Source organism: Crinia signifera, chromosome 2, assembly GCF_055691185.1.
Source record: "Crinia signifera chromosome 2, ASM5569118v1, whole genome shotgun sequence".
Lineage (NCBI taxonomy): Eukaryota > Metazoa > Chordata > Amphibia > Anura > Myobatrachidae > Crinia > Crinia signifera.
This window is the reverse complement of record NC_139218.1, coordinates 71855065-71880238: the sequence shown is the minus strand read 5'-3', so window position 1 is coordinate 71880238 and position 25174 is coordinate 71855065. Positions and strand designations below refer to the sequence as shown.

At 42.5% G+C, this 25174-nt stretch overlaps 1 protein-coding gene across 3 annotated transcripts in view; it reads left to right on the top strand.

Moving 5' to 3' along the window:
- NEK8 (NIMA related kinase 8) overlaps window positions 1–24828 on the top strand; it is a 98294-nt gene extending 73466 nt beyond the window's left edge. For 2 of the 3 annotated variants that reach the window (XM_083172362.1, XM_083172364.1), the window contains exon 15: window positions 5292–8613. In XM_083172362.1, the coding sequence (XP_083028488.1) occupies window positions 5292–5317 (26 nt within the window). In that variant the 3' untranslated portion in view covers window positions 5318–8613. Of the gene's footprint in view, window positions 1–5291; window positions 8614–23924 lie in introns of those variants that run through there. The other variant, XM_083172363.1, reaches the window with a different exon arrangement.
- The last annotated feature ends 346 nt before the right edge of the window (window positions 24829–25174 follow it).

Genomic DNA, 25174 nt, shown 5'->3' with positions numbered 1-25174 from the left:
ATCTATATTTGCTTTTGTTAGATGATGTTCCGTGGCAGCAATGCCATGATGATGCTGGATGATAGTGTAAAGGGCTCTAACATCGGCAGTGACAAGAAGGTCACCTTCCTCCCATGCCAGCCCTGATAATTTTTCTATAACAGCCGCAGTGTCCTTTGTATACGATCTGGTGTTTTTGACCAATGGCTGTATTTTGTGGTCTATGAAGTGGGACAAGTTAGAAGTAATAGACCCCACCCCTGCCACGATAGGACGGCCTGGGGGGTTGACAATACTTTTGTGAACTTTGGGTAAAATATATATTACCGGCACTGAAGGGCTCTCTATTTTAAGATATTTAGCCTCCTCCTCTGTAACGATATTTTGCGCCAAATAAAGATTAATGAAAACATCCATCTTTTTTTGGATTTGGGCGGTGGGGTCTCCTCTCAATTTTTTGTAGGTGTCTTTATCTGCCAATTGGTTGGCAATTTCTCTGTGATAATCTACCTTATTGAGGATTACAACCCCACCGCCCTTATCCGCCGGTTTTATTACTATGTTTTCATTGTTTTTCAAGGTTTTTATGGCCTTTCTTTGGCCTAACGTTAAATTGTTCCTTTCTTTACTTTTAAAAGACATTTTGTGTAGATCTTCTTTAACTAAATTTTCAAAAACGTCTACATAGCTCCCACGTTTATGCCGTGGGTAAAATTTTGATTTGCGTTTAAAGATGTTAATTTCACCTGTAGGGATCTGATCCATTTCTTTATTATTTTCAACAAAGAATCTTTTTAGCGCCAGTTTTCTAATAAACCTTTGTAGGTCTGTGAAAACTTCGAATTTATCTGTACGATTTGAAGGAGAAAACTTCAAACCTTTTTCCAGAAGATCTTTCTCATCTGTAGTGAGTGTATAATCGCTGAGATTGTATATGGTGGAGTTATTTTTTATAATATTTTCTCCAGAATTTTCAGCTTTATTTTCTATTTGGTCAGGTTGGGATTTATTAAGTTCTTGTCTTTTTAGTTTGTTTCTTTTATTCTTTGACATTCCTAATTTACAACCCGCTCTTTTGCCCCTTTTGTTTGGACAGTATTTCAGGTGCGATAATTTCTTTGAGGGCGCTTCTCTAAAAAATAATCCCTGTTGGTATCTTTATTTCTCCATTGTTTCCTATTGGTCCTAATTTCTGGGGAATCATACCATTGATCTTCTTCAGTGTCATCAGATCTATAATTTTTCTGTGTGGGTTCTGGGTGATTATATTCCCTATTCCTCCATGAAGAATGTGGACCTGCCCTACACTCCTCAGGTTGGTAATTAGATCTGAATCGTTTAGGTCTAGGGGTATTTTTATTGCCCATTTCATGAACAGTATCTTTTTTGTTATTTTCACTTGTAGTTCCACAGAAAAAAAAAATAGTTAAATAAATACACACTGACACATTAGAAAAATAAAAGTTTAATACATACATTACACAAACACACTGATACTTACCTATCTTGATCCCGTAGGTAGGTCCCTGGGTCCGGTGGCTTGGTTCCGGGGCTGGTCCGGGTCTGGGGCTCCAGGGCTGAAGAGTCCGGGGTCCTGGATCCGTAGTAATCCAAAGGGGAACCTGTGGAAGGAAATCCTACTCACCTGCTCCTGTGGCGACCACCTCGGCATCTTCTGTTGAAGTCGCGCTGCTCCCGGCTGCTGTGGTACCCGCTCTGCCTCCGCTGTATACTAGAGACGCAGAGATCCTTCTTCCTCTGTGTCTCTGCTCAAAATTATTTCTGGCCAATCAGGAGCCGAGAAAGTCGAGTATGGACGGTGAAGACAGTTTTTTGCCGTTTATCGCTCGTACGGGACAGCGTACACACAAATACAATTGAACGGCTGTCCGACCCAGAACGGAAGAACAGCCCGACAATTGTATATATGTGTACCCAGCTTAAGTTCTACTTGTCACCTGCACACAGTGGATGCAGCTTATCCATGAACATGTGCTCTGAGGTATGAGACACAAAGCACCCCTATACACCAGTGATGGCACTAGGGGTAATGATAGTCTGCAGTTTTATTGTTTTGATCCACTAAATAGCTGCCTTCTCCAAGTATGTTGCAGACACATGTAATGCTTTTTCTTCTTAAGGATTCGACTGCCCACTTAATTGCTCTACAGTTGAGTACTTGCGCTCTCTGGGCAATAATTTACGGCTAAAGTAGAGAATTGGCTTCTACTCTCCAGCTACCTTTTGGGAAAGGACTGTCCCTAATCCTGTCCTAGAGGCATCTGTCTGTAACAAAAAACATTTTTTTTTAAATCAGGAGCTTGCAAGACAGGCTCTGTACACAAAGCTCGTCTTAAATCCTGGCAAGCAGTTTCCACTGGTCTAGACCACGTTATCTTGTCTGGGGACTGCTTTTGAAGACATTCGGTTAGTGGAGCCGCTCTAGTGGCAAAATCTCCTATGAACCTGCGCTAGTGTCCCACCAGACCGAGAAATGTCCTTACATGACTTACATTTGGGTTTAGACCAAGTGAGGACTGCTTCTACCTTACTAGGCTGAGGTCTAACCTGTCCTCTGCCTACAATGTACTCAAAATATTTAGCTTCCACCATACCAAATACCAATGGCACATCTCTCAGGGTTGGTGGTAAACCCATGTGCCTGAAGATACTTTAATACGGCCTCCGTCTTTGGGAGGTGTGACTCCCAGTCAGAGCTAAAGATGATGATTTTGTCTAAATATGCAGCTGCATATTCCCTGTGGGTCAGCAGCAACTTGTTCATAGCTCTCTGGAAGGTTGCTGGGGCACCATGTAAACCAAATGATAACACTTTGTACTGAAATATGCCCTCGGGGGGTAGAGAAGGTTCTTTTTGCTTTAGCAGCTTCTGTCAAAGGAATCTGACAATATCCTTTTGTCAAATCAAGGATGTAAGATAATGACTACATTTTTTCTAAATTTTCTACCAACTCATCAACCCGGGGCATAGGGTACGAATCAAAGAGAGAAATTTGATTTAATTTATGGAAGTCATTGCAGAATATTAGAGCACTCGAAGGCTTAGGTACTAAGACAATTGGATTATTCCCTCGCTAGTTGATTCCTCTATGACCCCTAAGCATAGCATCTCTTCCATCTCTTGCTTTACCGCTCCCCACTTTGCCTTGGGTATGTGATATGGTCTTTGTTTAATGAACACCCCGGGTGGAGTCACATCATCTTTCCTGGAATGGCAGAAAACACATCTTGGGACTGCGCCACCAAAATTCACCAATTTCTGTTTCTGTCCAGGACTAAGTGTAACTTCAATGGGTACCTGGCATTCTGGAACCTTTTTTGCTACTAAAGAGGGCGGGCTGGCTGGCTGGCACTTCCCTTCCAACATTTTAACAGGTTTATATGGTAGATTTGTACCTCACCCTCACCCTCACTCCTTCTACCCTCCTGTCGAACCTTGTAATTGTTAGGTCCAACCACCTCTATGATCTCATAAGGGTTTTGCCATTGAGCATACATCTTCCTTTCTGTAATGGGCACAAGCACTAGTACCGTGTCTCCCGGTTTATAGGACCGGTTGACTGTGGTGACGTCATAACTGTGTTACTGACGTTGTTGAGCCCTTTCCAAGTGTTTGTTCAGTGGCGCAATCTGCCTTAGACGGCCATACAATTGGGACAAAAAACTGAACAATGTAAGGGTCCTGACATGGTTGTTCTTCCCACCCTTTTTTTAATAGTTCCGTAATCCCTCTGGGCTGTCTCCTATAGAGGAGCTCAAAGGGACTAAACCCTGTAGAGCAGGCATTCCCAACCACGGTCCTCAAGGCACACCAACAGTGCAGGTTTTGTAGATATCCAGGCTTGAGCACAGGTGACTTAATTAGTATCTGAGGGATTCTGATTAAACCATCTGTGCTAAAGCCTGGATATCACTAAAACCTGCACTGTTGGCTTGCCTTGAGGACCGTGGAATGCCTGCTGTAGAGGACCGCGAACATTAAATAAGGTAGGAGCAGATCCCAGTCTCAATTTTTTTGGTCAACATAGACATTGTCAGCATGAATAAGGTGGACATGAGGTTTTCCGAATGGGCCTGATTCGGAATTGCAGGCAATGTCAATCTTGCATGCAATTGAATGATTTTTTTGCCACTTCGTATGCATCTAGGTTTTATTCCCAAAGTGATTGATAGCATTTGTGGCGGTAATGGGGGAGTAGCAGATGTGTCATGACCACTTTGGGGGATGTGTCACAGCTTGCAACTTCAGTCCTGTATGCTGTAAACATGACATTGGAATCTTTCTTTCAGCTGCAATAGGGTTACTCAGAGAGTCAATGTTTGATTAATATACGTCCAATGGTTAAGTGCTGGTTCAGTGGTGCCTCCAGTTGGTGTCTCCTGCTGGCTGCGACATTAGCGTATTCTGGATGATTACTATATCTATATTTTCATACCTCTCTGAATCAAAAAAGACATTGCAACCTTATTGGGCCTACACACAAGCAAATTCAGGGCATTTTCTAAGTGATCTGACTTCATTTCACTAGATCTCTTAGAAAATGCCCCTACATAGAATCGCTCAAAATCTCTACATGTGTAAGCCAGACTCAATAAACAACCATAGAATTAAATTCTATTTATTTAGCTTAGTCCCACAATTAAAATGACATTTCTACTCTATGGGCCTTATTCTAGTTCACTCTTAGAGGCAAATTCCTTCTTAGCTGGACAAAACCATGTGCACTGCAGGGGGGCAGATGTAACACGTAGAGATAGAATTCAATTTGGGTGAGTTATTTTGTTTCTGTGCAGGGAAAATACTGACTGCTTTATTTTTACACTGCAATATAGATCTCACTTTGAAGAAAAACCCCACCCAAATCTAATTCTCTCTGCACATGTTACACCTGCCCCACCTGTAGTGCACATGGTTTTGTCCAGCTAAGAAGGAATTTTCCTCTAAGAGTGAACTAGAATAAGGCCCTATGTGCTTTATCTATATATCACAACCAAAAGTCTAGGGAGAAAAAACAACTTTTCAAAGGATGCAGAGGAAAATATATTACAATGATTTCCTCATGTTGCAGTGATTTGTTTTTGAGAGTTTAAATAATGTATAGGGAACAGGGTCAGCTCTGTTTTGTCGCATGTGGACAACATCTCTTGCAGAGAGACACAGGATCGATACAGGGGATTATCAACCTTTCAGTCTGCCTGTCAGTGATACTAGAGCGCCATTACGGCACTCACAGCGGGATGTATTGTCTCCACATGTCCTCATCAAATAATTGTTAAAATTACATTTACAGCAGGCACTGAAGATGTTTCTGTGTGAGAGAAGGAAGAGACGTCATGACAGATCAGTTGACATGTTCGTGAGCCAAAGATGTCAAATAAATCTCCCCTGCAAAAACCTTTCCTGACAAGCTACTGTCCAGAGGACCCTGGAAACGTACACTTACTGTTTTACTGCCTGTCAAATATCTTTACAATTTCTGTACTTATTACTTTGTTACAAGGAGAAAGTATTTCCAGCTGTAAAGCTGCAAAATTAAGTTGAAAAAAAAAAAGAGGCCATGTATTTCGTAAGTGAATATGAGGACATAAGCTTTTGGATCCCAGGGGGTTATTCCGACGTGGTCATTGATGTACGACAAAATTCAGCAACTTTTTTATTTGAAACCCAGACGCAGTTTGATTGACAGGAAATCGTCATTTGTGGGTGGTAACCGCCCATTTTCTGGGAGTGTCAGGAGAAAAGCAGGCCTAAGGGTTTCAGGAAGAGTGTGCGACGTCAGCTCCAGCCTCGATCAGCCTGTCGCAAAGTTGTGGATGGGTCACAATTCAGTTATGGAAAAACCATTTGATGGTGATTTTTGCATGGATTTAAAGCTGGACGACGATCGGCGATATTTTCGCAAGCCAATCGCAAACTCGCACTGTGTGGGATTTCACTCTGGCGGAGCGGCGGCTAACTGATCACAGGGCAGTGCAATTTCGCACAGCAGCAATCAGATGTGAATAACCCCCTTTGCTAGAAGCATGCTAATGGCTGTAGTTTAGCCACAGGAAGTTGGTATGATATGCAGTGGAATCCAGCCATAAGTATATATTTAGAAAATTGTTATGTGATTTAAGCTTTTTTCTAATCAAATAGAAAACCTTTTGATATAGTGGATGTATTTATATGTTAACATTATTCTTGGCAGAGTCATCACAAGACTATTTTAGGAATCCTTTCACAAATGCTGACTGGCAATGAATCGCCTTTTCAGATTATATGAAAATATTTGAAATAATTTTTTTATGAATCAGTTTTATATTCTTAAATGTGTCTTTTTATAGTACAGGTTGAGTATCCCTTATCCAAATATCCGTTATCCAAAATATTCCGAAACCCATACATTCCAGAAAGTGAAAAAAAAAAAATTCTTACTAAAAACCTACTGTGGACATCTGTAACAGCACTGCTGAGGACATGATATGTAACTGGCACTACTGAGGTCATGATATGTAACTGCCACTGCTGAGGACATGACATATAACTGGTACTACTGGGGACATTTGTAACAGCACTGCTGAGAACATGATATGTAACTGGCACTACTGCTGAGGACATGACATGTAACTGGTACTACTGCTGAGGACATGATATGTAACTGGTACTACTGGGGACATTTGTAACAGCACTGCTCAGGACATGACATGTAACTGGCACTACTGCTGAGGACATGATATGTAACTGGTACTACTGGGGACATTTGTAACAGCACTGCTGAGGACATGACATGTAACTGGCACTACTGCTGAGGACATGACATGTAACTGGTACTACTTGGGACATTTGTAACAGCACTGCTGAGGACATGGTATGTAACTGGCACTACTGCTGAGGACATGATATGTAACTGGTACTACTGGGGACATTTGTAACAGCACTGCTGAGGACATGACATGTAACCGGCACTACTGCTGAGGACATGACATGTAACTGGTACTACTGGGGACATTTGTAACAGCACTGCTGAGGACATGATATGTAACTGGCACTACTGCTGAGGACATGACATGTAACTGGTACTACTGGGGACATCTGTAACAGCCCTGCTGAGGACATTATATGTAACTGCCACTGCTGAGGACATGATATGTAACTGGCACTACTGCTGAGGACATGACCTGTAACTGCCACTGCTGAGGACATGATTTGTAACTGGCACTACTGCTGATGACATGACATGTAACTGGCACTGCTGAGGACATGATATGTAACTGGCACAAAATATGTGCATGAAAATTATTGTTTGGCATTCAAATTCAGAGCCTGCAATAGTACACAATCTTTGTTTCATGTTTTGAAACCTTGTTTTATGCACAAATAAAATATAGTTCATGTGGTTGATGTGTTTAGCACAAGATACCTCAAGATACATCATTGAAATATAAAAATATTCTGAAATATGGAATAATCCGGTATTCCAAAATTCTTCGGGTCTAGAGCATTTTGGATAAGGGATACTGAACCTTTATATTAATTTTATCTTTCTAGGTATTGTTCAAATTAATATAGATAGAATAAACAGCAGACTATTTTGTACATAACCTGCAAAAACCTTCTCAGGATTAATCTTCCTATCACAATTACAAGTGACTGGTAAATATTTTAGCAGGTTGTAATATTACACATTTAATATAATAAGGGAAACTAGAGGCAGAGGTAGTTTTAACATTTTTATTCAAGTCTGATTTCTATTTTCCATTTATTTATTCACCTAATGCACTAGTATCTTTGATGCCTACTTGATGTCATTAGTTCCTAGTGAATAGATGGGCTGATTACTGATGTAGCCCAAAATACAAGGGTGAGGCAAACAACCTCCCACATTTTAAAGGTTAACAAGAAAGGCATGGTATACAAAATTTTAGTACATAATCTATTGCATTGAATACAGTTTATTTTCAATTGATTTTGTATATTATATTGTCCAACTGGTGGCCTTTATTTTTGATACATACTTGTAGTTGACTTCTAAAGTTTTGCATCACTCAACGGGTCATTTCTGCCAAAATCACTGCTCACTTGCATCTGTCTGGCTACGTAAACCAGGAGAATTTCTGTTACTGGGCAGAAAGCAATCCTCCTCTGCTTCATGAAAAGCCTTTACACAACCAAAGGGGCCACCTGACAGTTGAGGTCAACAAACATTGACCAAAATCTGAAGACCCCTATATGCCAAGAAATTACTATCGGTTTCAAAACCAGTTGGAAATATACCATGCCTCACATGGTATATGTTGCATTCATGGTGTGAATGTCCACATGAATATGAAACCTATTCATTGTTCTTCTCATTGTTTGACATGGACCAAAATGTATTTACTTGATATTTGTTTCTCTTGTATGTTTTTAATTTGAAAACAAAACACTAATAACAATAATGAGTAAATTATTGCATGCTTAAGATGCTTCTTTTTACTCCATACAAGTACACATTAAACATATATGAAGAAATACTATATAAATTAGTTTGAGATATTTTCGTTGTACATTCATAAAAACGTGTTACATCACCAACGCATTTCGTCCCCTAAGGGACTTCTTCAGAGGTAAACTAAAAAAAGTTCAGAAAATCTTGGCCGAGTAAACTGATCAGCATAGTCAAATCTTATATAAAGGCACAGTCTGGCTAGGTACCTATAGCCTTTTGAATTTGGTACTGTGTTCCTTCAAATTGGGTAGCACTGTGTGGCGTGCACAAAATAGTTCAATATCCATAATAGGTTTAAATATGGAGGAACTTGATCACCTCAAAGGGTATAACGATCTTAGATTAAAATTAAATGGCTATTGAACTATTTTGTGCACACCACACAGTGCTACCCAATTCGAAAGAACACAGTACCAAATTCAAAAGGCTATAGGTACCTAGCCAGACTGTGCATTTATATAAGATTTGGCTATCCTGATCAATTTACTCTTTTCTAAATGTTTTAAGTTTTACCCCTGAAGAAGTTTCATAGAGGCGAAACGCACTGGTTAATGCATCACGTTTTTATGAATGTACAACAAAAACATCTCGAACACTTTTATCCTATTGAAAAAGACTTTGAAAAGAAAAAAATCATCAATACGGACTTCTGGGTTATTTGTGACACTAACAGAATGTCTAAAGGACTTTCTAATACTGAGGGCGCCTCCCCACAATTGCATTTATATATGCTCTATTCCTTCCCTTGCCAACAGGGGAGTTTGTGGAAAAGGCTGCCTTGTATTGTACTCACTAACTGTTATACGTATTTTGATTGAGCATGAACGAGGGATCTGGGTAGGATATATCTATATACGGATAATTTACAACCAGAAAATATTAATGTAAGCAGACCATGCTCATTGTTAAATATTGTGTAATGTGAAAAAGCTTGGAAGTCTACTAGCTTTTGGCTCTTATCACATGAGATAAGAGTCAGAGGCATCACAAGGATAGTATGGGTCACGCCCTGGTGTCACCCTTCAAGGGGGTAATGCCAACTCCTCCATAATGACATTATTCTGGGTGCACAGGTAACATTATCCTGCAGCACTCAACTCCTGTCACTGAGGAGGAGCCAACAGTGCAGCCCTGTGGGCAGCCCACATGCCCCTGGAATAAGGTAATCAGGGGCTGGTTGGCCTCTCGACTCATGTTAATAACTACATTTCCTCTGACAGTATTACAAGTTTCAATTTTTCACAACCGCTTAGGTAACGTTATATTATAAATGCCAAAGAGTTTGGCCAAAGGTATTATGACTAACAAAAATTATTTTACAGTTGTTTCATTTGTAATATTTTTGAGCCAATATGACTGGGTAAATTTTATATTGTATAATCAGTATTTATTTTTATGAGGAAAATAAATATAATTTTTCAGCATCTAGTACATTTGTGTGTCCATTATTGTTGCCTTAATGGACTTTGTGGTTGCTGAGCCCCTGATATATTGCTGATTTTCTCAGTAGCTCAGTTGTCCCAACAGATCGCTTGCTGCATAATACAGTATACAAGGCAGGCAAATCAATGGCACTTGGTGTAATGCTGATTATGTCCCAGAGACATGCAATCAGGGCATACTTGCCTACTTTTGAAAACCAGTTTAAGGGAGATTATAGTTGGTAATATAATTTTGCACAGCTCCCCATTGAAGGGGGTGTGTCATGCTCTACCCAAAGGGCGTGTCTAGTTCCATATATGGAGAGATTGTGAAAAGAGATTGTGAACGTGGCACCTAGAAGCGTGGGTGTGTACTGCTACATCTGAGAGGAATCTTTTAAAATGACTTATATCCAAATGTAGATGATCCACAAAGCAGTTAGTAAGAGATACTATACCTGGTAAAGTGTTGGGAAATGGTGCTGGTGGTTCAATGTAAATGTGTCTATCTCTCATTCCTTTTTTACCCAAAATGTAACAGTGTAATGTGGACTAGGAGAAATGAGGGAGATTTCTGGACTAATGAGGGAGAGAGGGAGATTTCACGGAGTCTCCTGCAGAATGCAGGAGGGTAGGCAACTATGACTCAGGGTAGGCAGGAGAGTTAGACTTGGGCCACGCATTGCATTTTGCCGGATGCCGCAGGACAGGATCTGTTGTGCCTGGCCAGTGCCGCAGTGATTTTAGCACCAGGGGTGCGAACACATAATGTACATTCAAATGCATGTTTTCTAGTTGAAATCTGGTCGTTCTGTCATCATTCTCGCATTGCCTGCAATACCCAAGCAACTGACCTGGCAGCCCACTGCGGCTTGATTGCATTGGGCCATTTTGCATATGATGTATTGCACACGATCCCATTGCAGCACTGACAATCTCAGGATTTGATCTGATGCACACAGGACCACGCATCGGATTGGAAATGTAAGTAAATTACATACAGTATGATTTGACACTTTTCACACAATATTTTAGCTCGATGCGTCAAAATTGTATAGAAAGGTACCAAATCCTGGCACCTGCTTAATGGATCTGGCAGGCGCTGGGACTGGCACATGTGCAGCAGCTGTAGTGTGACTGCGCATGTGGAATCCCCCGGCTTCTATGGACTGCATTGGCTGCTACACGTACAAGCCAGCCAGTGGTGTAGCATCCCTGCTATAGGGAAAAACACAATGTGGCACTCACCAGGCTGCTTTTAAATTGGAGTAATTTCATATCACAGTTGAACAACGTTTCAAGGCACAGCAGTCTGTTCCTCAGGTTGTGCTTCTGGACAACAAAGTACCTGAAGAAATTACTGATACCTTACTGCCCTGTTCACTTATTGCGATCTGTAGATGAAGGACTAGATAGAATCTCCCTTAATTAATATGGGGTTGAAGCTTTCAACATTGCAGCTCTAACGCTATGGAAATTGCCTCCTCCACCAGTTCAAGAGGCCTCCACTCTTCAATTCTTCAAAAACAGACTTAAGATTCCTCTTTCTCATGCATATCAGTATTGTCACTATAATTGTAAAACAAATAAAAAAAATACCACCCAAATCCTTATGGGGTCTACACATAAGGGACATAAGGGATTTAAGGGCATTTTCTAAGCGATCTCACTAGATCGCTTAGAAAATGCCCCTACATCGCTCCGTCTGTAAGGGCACAGCGATACACGGCCTCCAACAATGCTATTGCCGCAGTGATTCATATCCAGCACCCTGGGTAAATGTATAATTGCCGGGTGTCAGGGCCAGTGTTATCACCGCACTGTACACATCGCTGTGTGCTGAGCGATCTAGCATCGCTCAGAATGCTCATCTACACACATCGCTACATGTGTTGGCCCCATTAGTTCTTTTATCTTGTAAGCTTAATTGTACAGTATCTTGTATTTTTTGTATTATGTGTCCTATTGGTAGAAAAGTGCTATATAAATAAAGTAATTAGTCATGCTTAATTATTATTATGATTTCCAAATTATATTTATCCCAACTTGTGCAAGCTACAGTATTTCTGCGTATATGTTTATATAATAAGTCATGTTGTGACAGTCATTAATTATTGAATCAATATGGACTTTTAAACTTTTATTTGCAATAGATTAATAAATTGCTGTCTTTTACACCACCGCAAAAACCCGGGTCAGTGGCGGTGTAAATGGGGTCAATCCATGTCCATTTACACGGGACCTCTACCCAGGTCCTGACCTGGGTGGAACACGGCTAGGACCTGTGTAGAGGCCGGTGTAAATGGTCCCAGCATGGGTCCTGTTGCCCGTCATAGTGGGAAATACATAATAGCAGTCCATGCTGGGACAGCGCCCCGCACACTTCCGCCTGGGTCTCCAGGATAAGCAGCTCCATGTCCTGCCCTGCCGCCTGCAGCTCTCCCATATCCATCACCGGGGAAGCCAAGAAGAACTGCCGCTGGGCCAGGTCATCCCCTCGCTCTGCAGCCGCCATCTCCACCCACTGCAGGTGGCTGTACCCCACTGCCACTCCGGCTAGCACAGCGGCCACCAGCAGGGAGGGTCTCCCTAGGGAGCAGGCGGCGGAGCCATGCACAGCCCAGACACTGCTGCACCGAAGCAGGGAGAGCGGCACCTTCCTCTGCACCGCCGTCCAGCCAACCCGCACTGCCAGCTCCAATTCCTTGTTGGAGGTTTGCGCTGCACCCTGGAGGGGGAGGGGGGATTCGTGGTGGTGGAAGAAAGCGGGTGATTGATAGGACAAATTGGTTAGAGGATTGGTTTGGGGAGGGGGGAAGAGAGGGGAATGGGGGTTTAGTTGGGAGAAGATAGGAGGGGGCATTTAGGAGGGCAAGGGGGGCACTGGGGTGGGGAGAAAGAAGTGGAAGGAGGAGGGTTAGTGCTGCTTGCTTGAGGTTAGTCCTCACCCAAATCCCTGGCAACCCCTGGCATCCATAGGGAAAACCCTGACCCAGGTTCAGGGTAAACAGCACAGACCCGGGTCCGACCCAGGTTGAAGTGCTGTGTAAATGGGGTATGAAGCTCGGTCCAACCCTGGATACTCCCGTGTTCGAAGACCAGGGCCCGAACATGGGAGTAAACATGAGAGTAAAAGGGGTATTATTTGTAATTCCTGCAGTATAAAGTATTAGCAAAATCTACACACACACACACACATACACACTCCCTTCTGCTACTGTTGACACTACAATGCCCCTTAGGGGAGCAGGAGAAAGGGAAGGGAGTGAGAGACAAATAAGGTATCACAGAGAGAGAGAGAGAGATGAGTAAGAAAGGAACAAGAAGTGAGAGGGAGGGTATGAGGATGAGAGGGGAGAGAGGGTATCATGGGAGAGGGTGTCAGAGAGAAGGGGGGGACAAAAGCAATAGGGAGTAAAGTATAAGAGAGCATGTCGGAGAGAGAAAGAGAGGGGGCAAGGAAGAGACAGAGGGAGAGAGTATGTTAGCAAGAGACAGAAAAAGACAGTGTCAGGGAGATAGTCCGGGAGAGAAGAGAGACAAGTGTAAGGGACAGAGAGAGCGAGACGGTATTATATTAGGGATAGAGATGCTTTCCCATGACTTTTGGCACTTCAGTGTGTGTGTTTCCATATATATAACTGCACGTTTATGCTTTGATAAAGGGAGTAAAATCCCGAAACATTGGCGCACATTACTGCTCAGAATGAGTGCCGCTGTATGCCCAGGATTGTATGTATATTGAGTGAAGACCCCAGCCATTGTTATATTGGATTATGTGAGTGCTGGTCCTAAAGAAGAGAAATATTGAGATAGAGAGAGATTTTTCTCTTCCACTTTTGGCGAGCACCATCACTTTTAATAAATATAAAACATTTGGTCATGCAAATAATAGACGGTATTTCATGTGATTATTCAGTTGGTGCGGGAAATCCTCTTCTTTTCCCAGAGCTCAGTACCTGTAAGTTGTGCCTGACACCTATGTCTATTGAGACTGAGTAGCTCAGTGACAGTGAAAGGAAGGAGTGTGAGACGGAGGACGTTCTGTGAGGTAAGGGAAGCGAGAGTGTGAGAAATGTCAAACACCAGTAATAGAAGTTTTATTCTGTTTGCTGTGCAAAGGCTTCTATGTATATTCTACTGTATGCCTCAGTGTGTATAATGTAACAGATGGTAAAACAATAAGTAAATGCACGCTGCCTCTTGACTTCCATCAGTATAAGTGCATGCGACATCTCTCTGGATGCGGCCAGGTCTGAGCTCCCACTTGAGACAGCAGAGGGTGGAGAGAGAGGTAACTGTGCTGGAATTCCAGGAGACAGCCCAGGGGAACGAAGACATGGTGAAATGTTGAAAGGGTTTTCATTTTATAGAAGGTCATCACAACCACAGCATTACAAAATTGAATGGTTTTATAATCCCAAGATGAAAGAAGCAAATAATAAAAGTAGGTCAGTGAGTTTTGGCAGATGAGCACAGTATTCAGTAGAAGGAGGGTGCAGCATTAATAGATAGTTAACCCTCTACCTTAGGGATAGTCACTTAGCTGTTCATTTCAATAAATTTAATTAGGAGCAGTCTTCAGTTACAGCACAGTTTGGATACATGGAGCCCTCTAGCATATTAGGAACTGCAGCATAGAGGTGGTTTACAGTTCACACTGTGCCCTACCAGCTGCTTTATAGTTGTAGTTTGAGGGGTACCTGAATATTTATCATTTGTGGCAGATGCGGTGGCGAATGATGTAGAAATAGATTTTTAAAAATCTTGCTGAGACAGTGGCTCATATATAGCTACCACTTTACTGACAGCCAAAATATTGGGGACACTGGTGCTACATGCACACATGGAAGATGCATAAGGATGGTGTAATGGTTAGCATTACTGCCTCAGTGCTGAGGTCATGGGTTCAATACCCACCATGGCCCTAACTGCGGAGTTTGTATATTCTCCCCGTGTTTGCGTGGGTTTACTCCGGGTACTCCGTTTTCCTCCCACGTTCCAAAAATATACTGGTAGGTCAATTGGCTTCCAACAAAATTAACCCTAGAATGTCTGCATGTACCTAGATTGTAATCTCCACTGCGGCAGGGACTGATGTAAATTTTCAAATAAATAAGGAGAGCCCTCTCAAGCAGTGCTCTCCCTATATGGACAGAGAGACTTTCGGCCCCCGTCCACTAGTGAGTTGTGTCTCGGCAACCAATTGGATGTGTTCTTGTTGCATTGTGGGCGGGACCTTCCCGGGGGACAGGATCGCATATGATGCGATTACTACAGGTTCACCTCAACCACCCTATCTCCACTAACTCCTCGTCCCCTCCAATCCCCTTATGGTTATCCTCCCATCCCCCTTTTCCAGTCCTCTTCTGTACCATTATGACAGCATTGGTGCACACATGTACGCACACTATAGATATGATTAGGCCAACATGATGACCCATTCTTTATTAGTGCCCAATTTTATAATAATAGATTACATCAGGGGTAGGTGCATATTGCAGGCAATGATGACGATTGTTCCTCCAAGAAAGCTGCTTGTGATTGGCTGTTTGCCTATGCTTCACTGAAACGGATTGGTACATTCGTCTTTGCTTATACAAAAATTATGCTTTTTTGAGAACTTTTTTAAATATATTATTTTGTATTTATTGAAATGTGTAATCATTCATTTAGAAAGGTTTTTTGACAGTTCAGTTAATGTTTTATAGTGATGCATTGTTGCACATAAAATACACAATGTACAACATGGACTCATATGGAACTGTTGCCTACTGGAACACATCTTGCCATTTTCTTTTTCCACATAAAATCTTATTATAATTGACAGGATTAGTAACAGACATGGTTATAAATCCTTTCAGCCAATGACCATGATCCGTCTAGACACAGAACGGACGGATCTTTTCCAACATGAGCACCCTTGTGTGCGGATGACAGATCATGTGGTTTGGATCTCAGCCAATGTGAGGGCAGCTTTAATGTATTGATTTCTCTAATTCCCCATAAGTGATTGGTAATGTAAGTCTGCGGGCCATAGATTATTCTCGTGTGCTAGAAACAGGATTTTGTTTGCAGCCACAGCATGTGTGTAATCAGGGGATTTGCAGAAATAAGGTTTACAGTATGTTTTCCAAACACACACACACAAAAACACACACACACAGATAATGTGCACTTTGTAAACACACGCTGCCGTATATATCTGACTGGGGCTGCATCACATTGATTTTTTACACATGGGGGTATTCAATCCTGGACAATGTTTCAGACTATACACAAAGATATATTTTTTTTGTTGAAGAGTAATGTAGCGCTTCATAGAGGGGTCTGCCTGTTCTGCACCTTAGGGTGTATCCCCCAAAAAAACAAAATTGACATCATAAAATTAAACAAGTGGTGCTGAAAAGTGGGCGCTCCCTCTTGTTAGACCAATGAGAACATGAATAAATAGGAATGATACTTCCCGTATTACTTCTGTCTGTGTCGTTTATACTTCTGTGTTATTAAATGGCAATGTGTAGTAATGTCAAATGGAAAAATAATGAGTCAAAACAATGGCTTCCAGAGCCACTCACAGCAGAGAGGAGAGGGCCCAGCCGAGGAGGCTGCACACGGGCCTCCTCCTCTCTTCAGACGCCCCTGCAGTTATTGCATTGCAAATTGTGCCGATAGTATGACAGCACATCCGCATATGAGGATGCAGATGGTGATAAATCGTCCCCTAAATCAGTCACCTGAAGGTAATATTTCATCATTTAGAACAGGGGTATATTATGTAAGATTAACATTATGGGGGGAATTTACTAAAGGAAATTTGTAAAAAATAGGTGTATTTGTATCCAGAAATACACTTATTTTTGACATTTACTATCCCTAAAATACGGCAATTCGTATTTGTATTGATGTTCTATCAATACTAATACGAATTGCCGTATTTTCGGGATAGTAAATGTCAAAAATAAGTGTATTTCTGGATACAAATACACCTATTTTTTACAAATTTCCTTTAGTAAATTTCCCCCTATGTATCGGCTGACCATGTTTTGGCTGGAGGAACAAATATAGTTTCCCCACTGTGGCATGGCACCTCTCGCTCTTGGAGCTCGCTGCTGGTTTCTAAAATACCTACTCCTTTTTCCAGAGCAAGCCCTAGGCATAGGCAAACTAGACAAATGCAAACTGGAATGCCTAGGGGCACCAGCAGCTTCTGCTGATTAAAATAATATGCAGCATGCCTATATTCTGTGTGTGAGTGTGAGGCTGTATCTGCATATGAAATAGTGTATTCATGGAAATCACTGTAACATAGCATTCCGTATGCAGGTACAGTCACAGTCGCACACAGAATATAGGCATGCCACATATCATTTTAATCATCGGATGCTCCTTGTGTATATAAGATGAATTTTCAGCAAAAAAGGCACCCAACGTTAGCAGAACTGGCCTGGAGCTGCATGGCCTATTGAGGCAAGATGTATGAGGAAACTTCTGTATCCAAGCAGAGGCAGAGGTCACAGTGTTAGCGGCTGTGCGAGTGCTGTCTGTGGGTGGGTTGGTTGTGCAATAGTGTTCGGCATACTGTATGTGTAAGGGACATTATGTGTGTCATGTATAAATGCTTTAATAATGTGCGACATATGTGTAACAGGCATTATGTGTGTCATGTGTATAAGGGCATTAATAATGTGCAACATATGTGTAACAGGCATTATGTGTGTCATGTGTATAAATGCATTAATAATGTGCGACATATGTGTAAGGGGCATTATGTGTTATTATGTGTATGAAGGGCATTAATAAAGGTTGACATAATGTGTAAGGGTCATTACATTTTATAAGGACATTAATAATGTGTGTCATGTGTAAGGGGCATTACTGTGTGGTATTATCAGGGGTGCCGAGAGAAAGGGGTAGTGGGTACAAATTACCCGTGCCAAAGTCTGATGGAGGGGCCCTGGGGCCCCTCCCCTTAAGTGACAGCAGCAGCTGCAGCTCTTCTCCTCTGCCCAGCACACACTGCTTTGTGCTGGGTTGCAGTGTGGCCATGGAGGTGCTTAAAATACAATATTTTCTTAGGATTTTTTTCTAAGGGTATAATGTGAATAATGTGAGGAGTAATGTATATAAGGTAAAGTGGTACTACGGTGTGATGTAACGTGAATAAGGGACACCATCACATGATATAATGTGAATAAAGTTGCACTACTGTGTGGCATAATTTGAATTGGGGGTTCTATTGTGTGGCCCCTTCCCAGCAAGAACACACCCCTGTTTGGGCTGCGCACCGAATGTGTGCGCTATTTCTATTTAAAATATTGCGGGTAGGAGCACCAAAATGATGACTGCTATGATGAAGATTGATGGTGCTGGGAAAGGGGAGCAGGGTCAGAGGCGGAACTAGTGGCGGTGCTAGGGGGCACCAGCCAAAATCTTGCCTAGGGCGTCATGTAGGCTAGGGCCGGCTCTGCCTCCCCCCCCCCATATTTTGGGCACCAGGATAGGGTCAAAAGCCTGGTGCTGGTTATAGAAATACAAGGGGACCCCATTTGACTCCCCCTCCCCTGTTTTACTGCAACCAAGAGCGGCTCAATTAGCCAGGGGCTGGTTATACTCGGGAGCGGGGATCCCATGCAGTCTTTTAATTTATTATTATTTATTTAATTTTCTATTTTTTTACACAGAGAAGCCTGCACGGCTGATGCCAATGCCATCATTATATTGAATATCATTTAGTATTAGTATATATAACTCGGGAAAGGTTACCTGTAAACAAATGGGCCTGTGCTAGTAATAACAATACCTGCTTAGGTGGTCTGTTTATACATATTTATCTATTTATTTATTTATTAACAGTTTCTTATATAGCGCATATATATTACGCAGCGCTTTACAGAGTATAGTTGAACATTCACATCAGTCCCTGCCCCAGTGGAGCTTACAATCTATATTCCCTACCACATGTACACGCACACACAGACATTCTAGGGTTAATTTTGTTGGGAGCCAATTAACCTGTCTGTATATTTTTGGATTGTGGGAGGAAACCAGAGTACCCAGAGTAAACCCACACAAGCACGGGGAGAATATACAAACTCCGCACAGTTAGAGCCATGGTGGGGATCGAACCCATGACCTCAGCGCTGTGAGGCAGTAATGCTAACCATTACACCATCCGTATTGCCCCTTATTCTGCTTCACTCACAAAGGCAAGTTTCTTCTCAAATGGATGGACAAAACCATATGCTCTGCAGGTGGGGCAGATGTAACATTTGCAGAGAGAGTTAGATTTGGGGGAGTTATTTTGTTTCTGTGCAGGGTAAATACTGGCTGTTTTATTTTTACACTGCAATATAGATCTCATACCCCTTTCAGACCGCACTAAAAAAACGGTATTTTGCCGATTTTTAACCGTTTTGAAACGGTAATCTGTGCGGTCTGAAAGGTGCAAAGTGATTTTACCGTTTCCAAAAAAACGTTTTTTGGAAACGGTAAAAAAGCAGGGTCCTACCCGTATCAGACCCGTTTTTTTTGGTGTCAAAACGGATCTGAAACGGGATTCCTACCCCCCCCCTCCCCCCTGGGCAGTGCAGGGAGGGGAATAATCGCGCTGGGGGCAGGGGGTTACAGTGTATGTTATATCAGTGGCGGGGTCCCTGCAGCTACTAGTTCCCATACACTGCAGGGACCCCGCCACTGATATAACATACACTGTAGGGACCCCCTGTGCTGCCCAGGCAGGATCTCTCCCCCCTCCCTACGGCAGCCTCTCTCCCCCCTCGCCCCCCCCGTCGTGTCCATACCTCCAGCGTCGCCGGACAGAGACGGAGTGAGTTCTTCGGGGGAGGCCCCCCTCCCTGCTGCAGGACGTTGCTCAGACACTACACAGCGCTGCAGGACGTTGCTCAGTACACAGCGCTGCAGGACGTTGCTCAGTACACAGCGCTGCAGGACGTTGCTCAGTACACAGCGCTGCAGGACGTTGCTCAGTACACAGCGCTGCAGGACGTTGCTCAGTACACAGCGCTGCAGGACGTTGCTCAGTACACAGCGCTGCAGGACGTTGCTCAGTACACTTGTGTACGGGGATCTGTGCTAGTCATTACACTTGTGTACAAGTAATGTGGAGCTACTACTACATGAGTTTGTCTGTAATGTAACTTGCATTGTACACCATAACATTTCCTAGGATGCATAGTTTGGGGTAGGTGGGATGTCAGGTCACAGCCCGGAGCCTGGACCAGCCACAGTGGGAGCAGGACTGAATGTGAGCCGTTTTCACGATCGCTTTCACACCGCAAACCTGCTTTAGACCAGGTATTTAGATGCGGTGTGAAAGGGGTAAACTTCCTCTGACCCGTTTTAAATACCTGGTCTAAAGCAGGTTTTGCGGTCTGAAAGCAGCCTCACTTTCAAGTGAAACTTCACCCAAATCTAATTCTCTCTGCAAATTTACATCCCCCCCCCCCCTGCAGAGCATATGGCTCTGTCCATTTGAGAAGGAATTTGTCTTTACGAAGGAACCAGAATAAGGGCCATTGTATGACTCTGGTGGACTACTACAGAAGCCAGCCTGTGATTGGCTTGAGGTCTCCCATATGGATTGCATACTCACACATTAGGATGGTCTCTCACAGCAAAAACCTTTATGTATTTTTAACAATTTGAATAAAGTCAGAGCTTCACTATCAAACACATGTCATTAGGGACTGGTTGTGGCCATGGATTCTAGACTTCAGTCAGCTGGCAAAGGTTAATAATTGTAATAATACATTTGTGCTGGACCTGCTCTGTGATTGAGTGATACAACCAGTGGCTACATGAAATACTACAGACCTGGCCCAAAACAATCAATGGGGTCTTGGCAGGGGTACATGCCCCTACCTGAAATCGTCAGTTCAAAAATAAATAAAATATAACTCTGCCAACGTGACCACACCAAATTCTTCAACTAATGGTGACAGAAAAATCAATTAACAGGCTTCCCACAGTGGCAATTAGTTGTGGCTGTGGGAACCGGGGATCAGATCCAAATTAGTGCTACATCAGTGATACTATGCTAGTGTAATACTATATAGAGTCACATCCTACCCATTGCACTAGTATATTGAAAATAAATGAAGAAAAATTAAATGCATAAAATAATAAATAATTGAAATAAAAAGCACATCATTCAATGCTTTATTATTAGTTTAATAAAAAGAAACATCACTAATTTACTAGGAGCTGACTTTACTGTCCTATCCCATTAAGCCAATCACAAGTGTTTTTTTTCCAAGATACCAGTCGGTAAATCATGGTGGTAAGGAAGATCAATGAGTTGCAATAAAGTAGTGGAAATGGCTTTAGAAGTGTTCCATGCAATTCAGAGACTATTGGCCAAATATAATGGCCTCCGAGTTCAGCAACTGTTCGGGATGCCGGCTAAACTCAGATTTTTTTTTAAAGGGGCAATCACTTACAAGGCATGACTGCCCCTCTGAAACTGAGTTCGGCCAGCATCCAGCATGGTCGCTGAACTTGAAGGATAATCATTGGCTAATAGTTATTGCATCAAATAATAACCATCTATGTGCAGAAGCAGTCACAGCTTCTCTCATGCGCACGTAAGCACGATTGCATACACAACTTCCAGGTGCCTCCAGCTGTACAGGAGCCGTCTTCCATCAGATGGGCATTGCAAAGCTGCATCCAATGGCTGGCAACAAAATGTCTTTCTATTGGATTGGGAACTTTAATGGTTGCTAACCATCGGCTCCCAATATGCATCCTCAATTAATCTATATAGGTAAAAACAGTCCTGATGGCCCCTCACTCTCCGGATTAACTTGGTGGCTTAGGACAATTTTCCCCATATCAGTGTACTTCTATTTTGCAGGCCTTGATATGTCCTGGGCAAAAAGCTTCCTATTAGAAGGTGCATATCTCCATGTTAAATACATCACAATCTTTCGATGATCCCTACTTTGTTCTACACATTGGCCCTCATTCTGGTTGACTCGGTAAGCTGTGAAGCTCGCAGCTTACCAAGTCCCAGAGAGGTCGCCCTGGCGAAAATACGCCCAGAAACCCATCCCCCACCCCCCGCTACCGTATCCCCTTGAAAACGCCAGGGACCAAATCGATTAGAACCGCCCATATTGTCCCTATTGTGTAGTCAGGCACATTTGGTTTATTGGTTTATTTATTTATTTTTTTTATTTCCTGTTACAACCTGTAAGACTACAGTAATTATCTCATATTATTGTTTGCTGACAGTTCCTATTTCTTTCCTCCACAAGCATTTTCATTTCTTTTTTATAGTTGACATGGGTCAAATAGCAAAACATGGAAAAAGTACATTTACATAGGACAGTGTTGTACAATATGCAGTACCAAAATTATGGTTATTGTGCTAATGCTGCAGAAGGCATATGAAGAAAAAAGCGTCTTCAGCTGGAATTGCCGCATAGAGTGCTGCATCCAATCACCATCACCACCACTAAAAATGTCAATCATGGTGGCACTGCAAGTGATCTCACAGATGGAGACATGCACATATGCAGTCCATAGCCTGAAAATGCACAGGTAACTCACTATTGGCATTGTACATAAACTGAAATTGTGAACTATTTTCTAATGCTATATATCAGGGGTTCCCAATCTTTTTTAAATCACGGCACCCTAGGAGTATCAGAATTTTTTCACGGCACCCCTAGGCCAATAAAATATAATTTGATGGGTTTATATGCGATTCTTAGGGTCAGTTATGTGGTAAAGGGCAGGATTTGCTTCTGTTTGTACACATTTTATGATTGGCAGCTGCCAGAACTGGTTTTGCTCATAAATAATTAACCATTAATAATTTAAGTTGGTCCTGGACCACCAACCCAGGGCACCCCTGCATGTGTCCCGAGGCACCCCAGGGAGCCACGGCACACAGTTTGGGAACCACTGCTATATATATTGAAAAATCTGATATAACTGATTGTACATAGAGTACTTGTTTCCTAGCACCGCGCCCAGATTTTCTACATACGGCACCGTAAGGAAATCGCATCGCATGTGATATGATTTTTTTAAACGTGTTTTTTTCTTTGCCCATTGTACCCCAGTAACCCGCATATCTGGCAAAATCGCATGCGATCGCATGCGTTTTTATAGGGTGTGCGATGCCATGACATGAGGTATACAATAATATGATTGTATGTCCCAAAAATAGGTTTAACGCACCCCCCCCCCCCACTATCCACGCCACCCCGAAGCATGGCAAGCTGCGGCGGAACGCGTCCGCCGACTTTTTCATTACCCCACTATCCACGTCGGCGTGGAGTTCGTTTATATAGTGCGGCGAGCCACCGAGCCCGAAGCGTGGCGAGCGGCCCCGGATTACTTTACATGGATTCCGTGTCCCCTCGCGGGGCACGCTATGCTCGCCACACTATGTAAAATCAACTCCACGCTGACGTGGATAGTGGGGTAATGAAAAAGTCAGAGGACGCGTTCCGACGCCCCTTGCGGGGCTCGCTGCGCTCGCCACGCTTCAGGGTTGCGTGGATAGTGGGGGGGGGGTGCGTTAAACCTAATTGTATGCGACCATTACAAAGATAGGATGCAATAAAAAATCGCATCACATGCCATACAATAATGGCATGCGATGCGATGGGATGCGATTTTTTATCGCATCCTATCTTTTACATGTATTCACTGACTTTGACCATTAAAAAGATAGGATGAGATAAAAAATCGTATCTCATCTCATCGCATGCCAGTAATGGCATGCGATGCGATGTGATGAGATTTTTTATCGCATCCTATATTTTTTATGTATTCACTGACTTAGCCCATTAAAAAGATAGGATGCGATAAAAAATCGCATTGCATCGCATTCCATACAATAATGCCATAACTACCCTGAATAGCCCACTACGCAAATCGAGTAGTGGGCGCCGTGCTAGGAAACAAGTACTGTACATAGGTTACCTGGTAAAACATTGCAGATGCACGAGTAGTAAAAAAAATAAATGATGATGATGGTAATAATGTCTTACAGGTGTCCCAAGCCTCATCATGTAAATTAACCTGATTGGGTGATTGAGGTGGGTCCACTGATTGGATTGGAACACGGCAACACAGACATTTACTGGAATGTATGAAGTAATCACTTCAGATGAAAGGAAAGCGAGGTCGCTATGTGCTTGCATGACTTGCTTCTGGCCAATGTCAACACCGTTCTGAAGAGGCGAGTGGAGTTTGAAAACAATGGTACATTTAGAGGGCACTGAAAGATACAAGTTTAGACATGCTCAGGCCACAACTAGCTTGAAGCAAACGAAAAGCACAAAGTCTGCCTCTGGGCACGCTGGTTTCACTCAGGCCAAGAGCCAGTTTACTTCTATGGGGAATGCTTGGTACCTACAAAGACAATAGGTATATTATATTGTCTGCTGATCAACAGTCCTACGCCTCAGGCACATATACACAGACAATGAGGAAATGGATTGTGAAGACCTAGTTTGCTCTATGTACAGAAACCATTCCAGCTTTCTTTGGGTTCCGAGAGGTCATAGAAACCATAACTCAATATTGGCGTGGTAATGCCATCATTGTGGGTGTGGTATTCCTCCTGGGCTATGCCCAGTACTATCACACTGATAGACCACCTTCAGTCTGTCTGCCTACCCTAAAATAGCTTGGCTTTACCATGATCAACCAACTTCAATAATAGCATCCAGATTCCCCATCCATAACTGCCACAAAATTGATTAATATTATGGTCCATTTTCAATTTTATACAGAGAACAAAATGACAGTTGGTGCGTGGCGCAGTGCTGCCTTAGATCACAATCCCTGAAGATACACCTTTACTTCAGAACATAGAATTTGGAAGAAAATTGGAATATAGAATCATTGGCACAATAAAGAATACTTAAAGTTTTTGTGTTCGGACTCCTCCTTTTGAGATGAAGTGGTTCTCAGACGAGTAAGGATCACTGGATCATGAAGTTTTGTGCAAAGAAGAATATAGAAATAAAAATTAAATTTATGTGTGCGTGTCTTTTATTATAAACACTCTAATGAGTGGTGCTTTTGGTGTAAGGATAAGTTGGGTCCCGCTGGGCGTACCGAAACTCACGTAGTTTTTAATGGTATACCTCCTATAAAGGTTTCTTTTGCACTGACCTGGGTGACTCAACTTCTCAACGTGAGTACTCCTTTTCGTATTTGTGAATTGATCAGAATATTTTCATTCGTTATACTGAGATTTACAGTATAACTGTATATTCTCTTTTTAAGTGTATG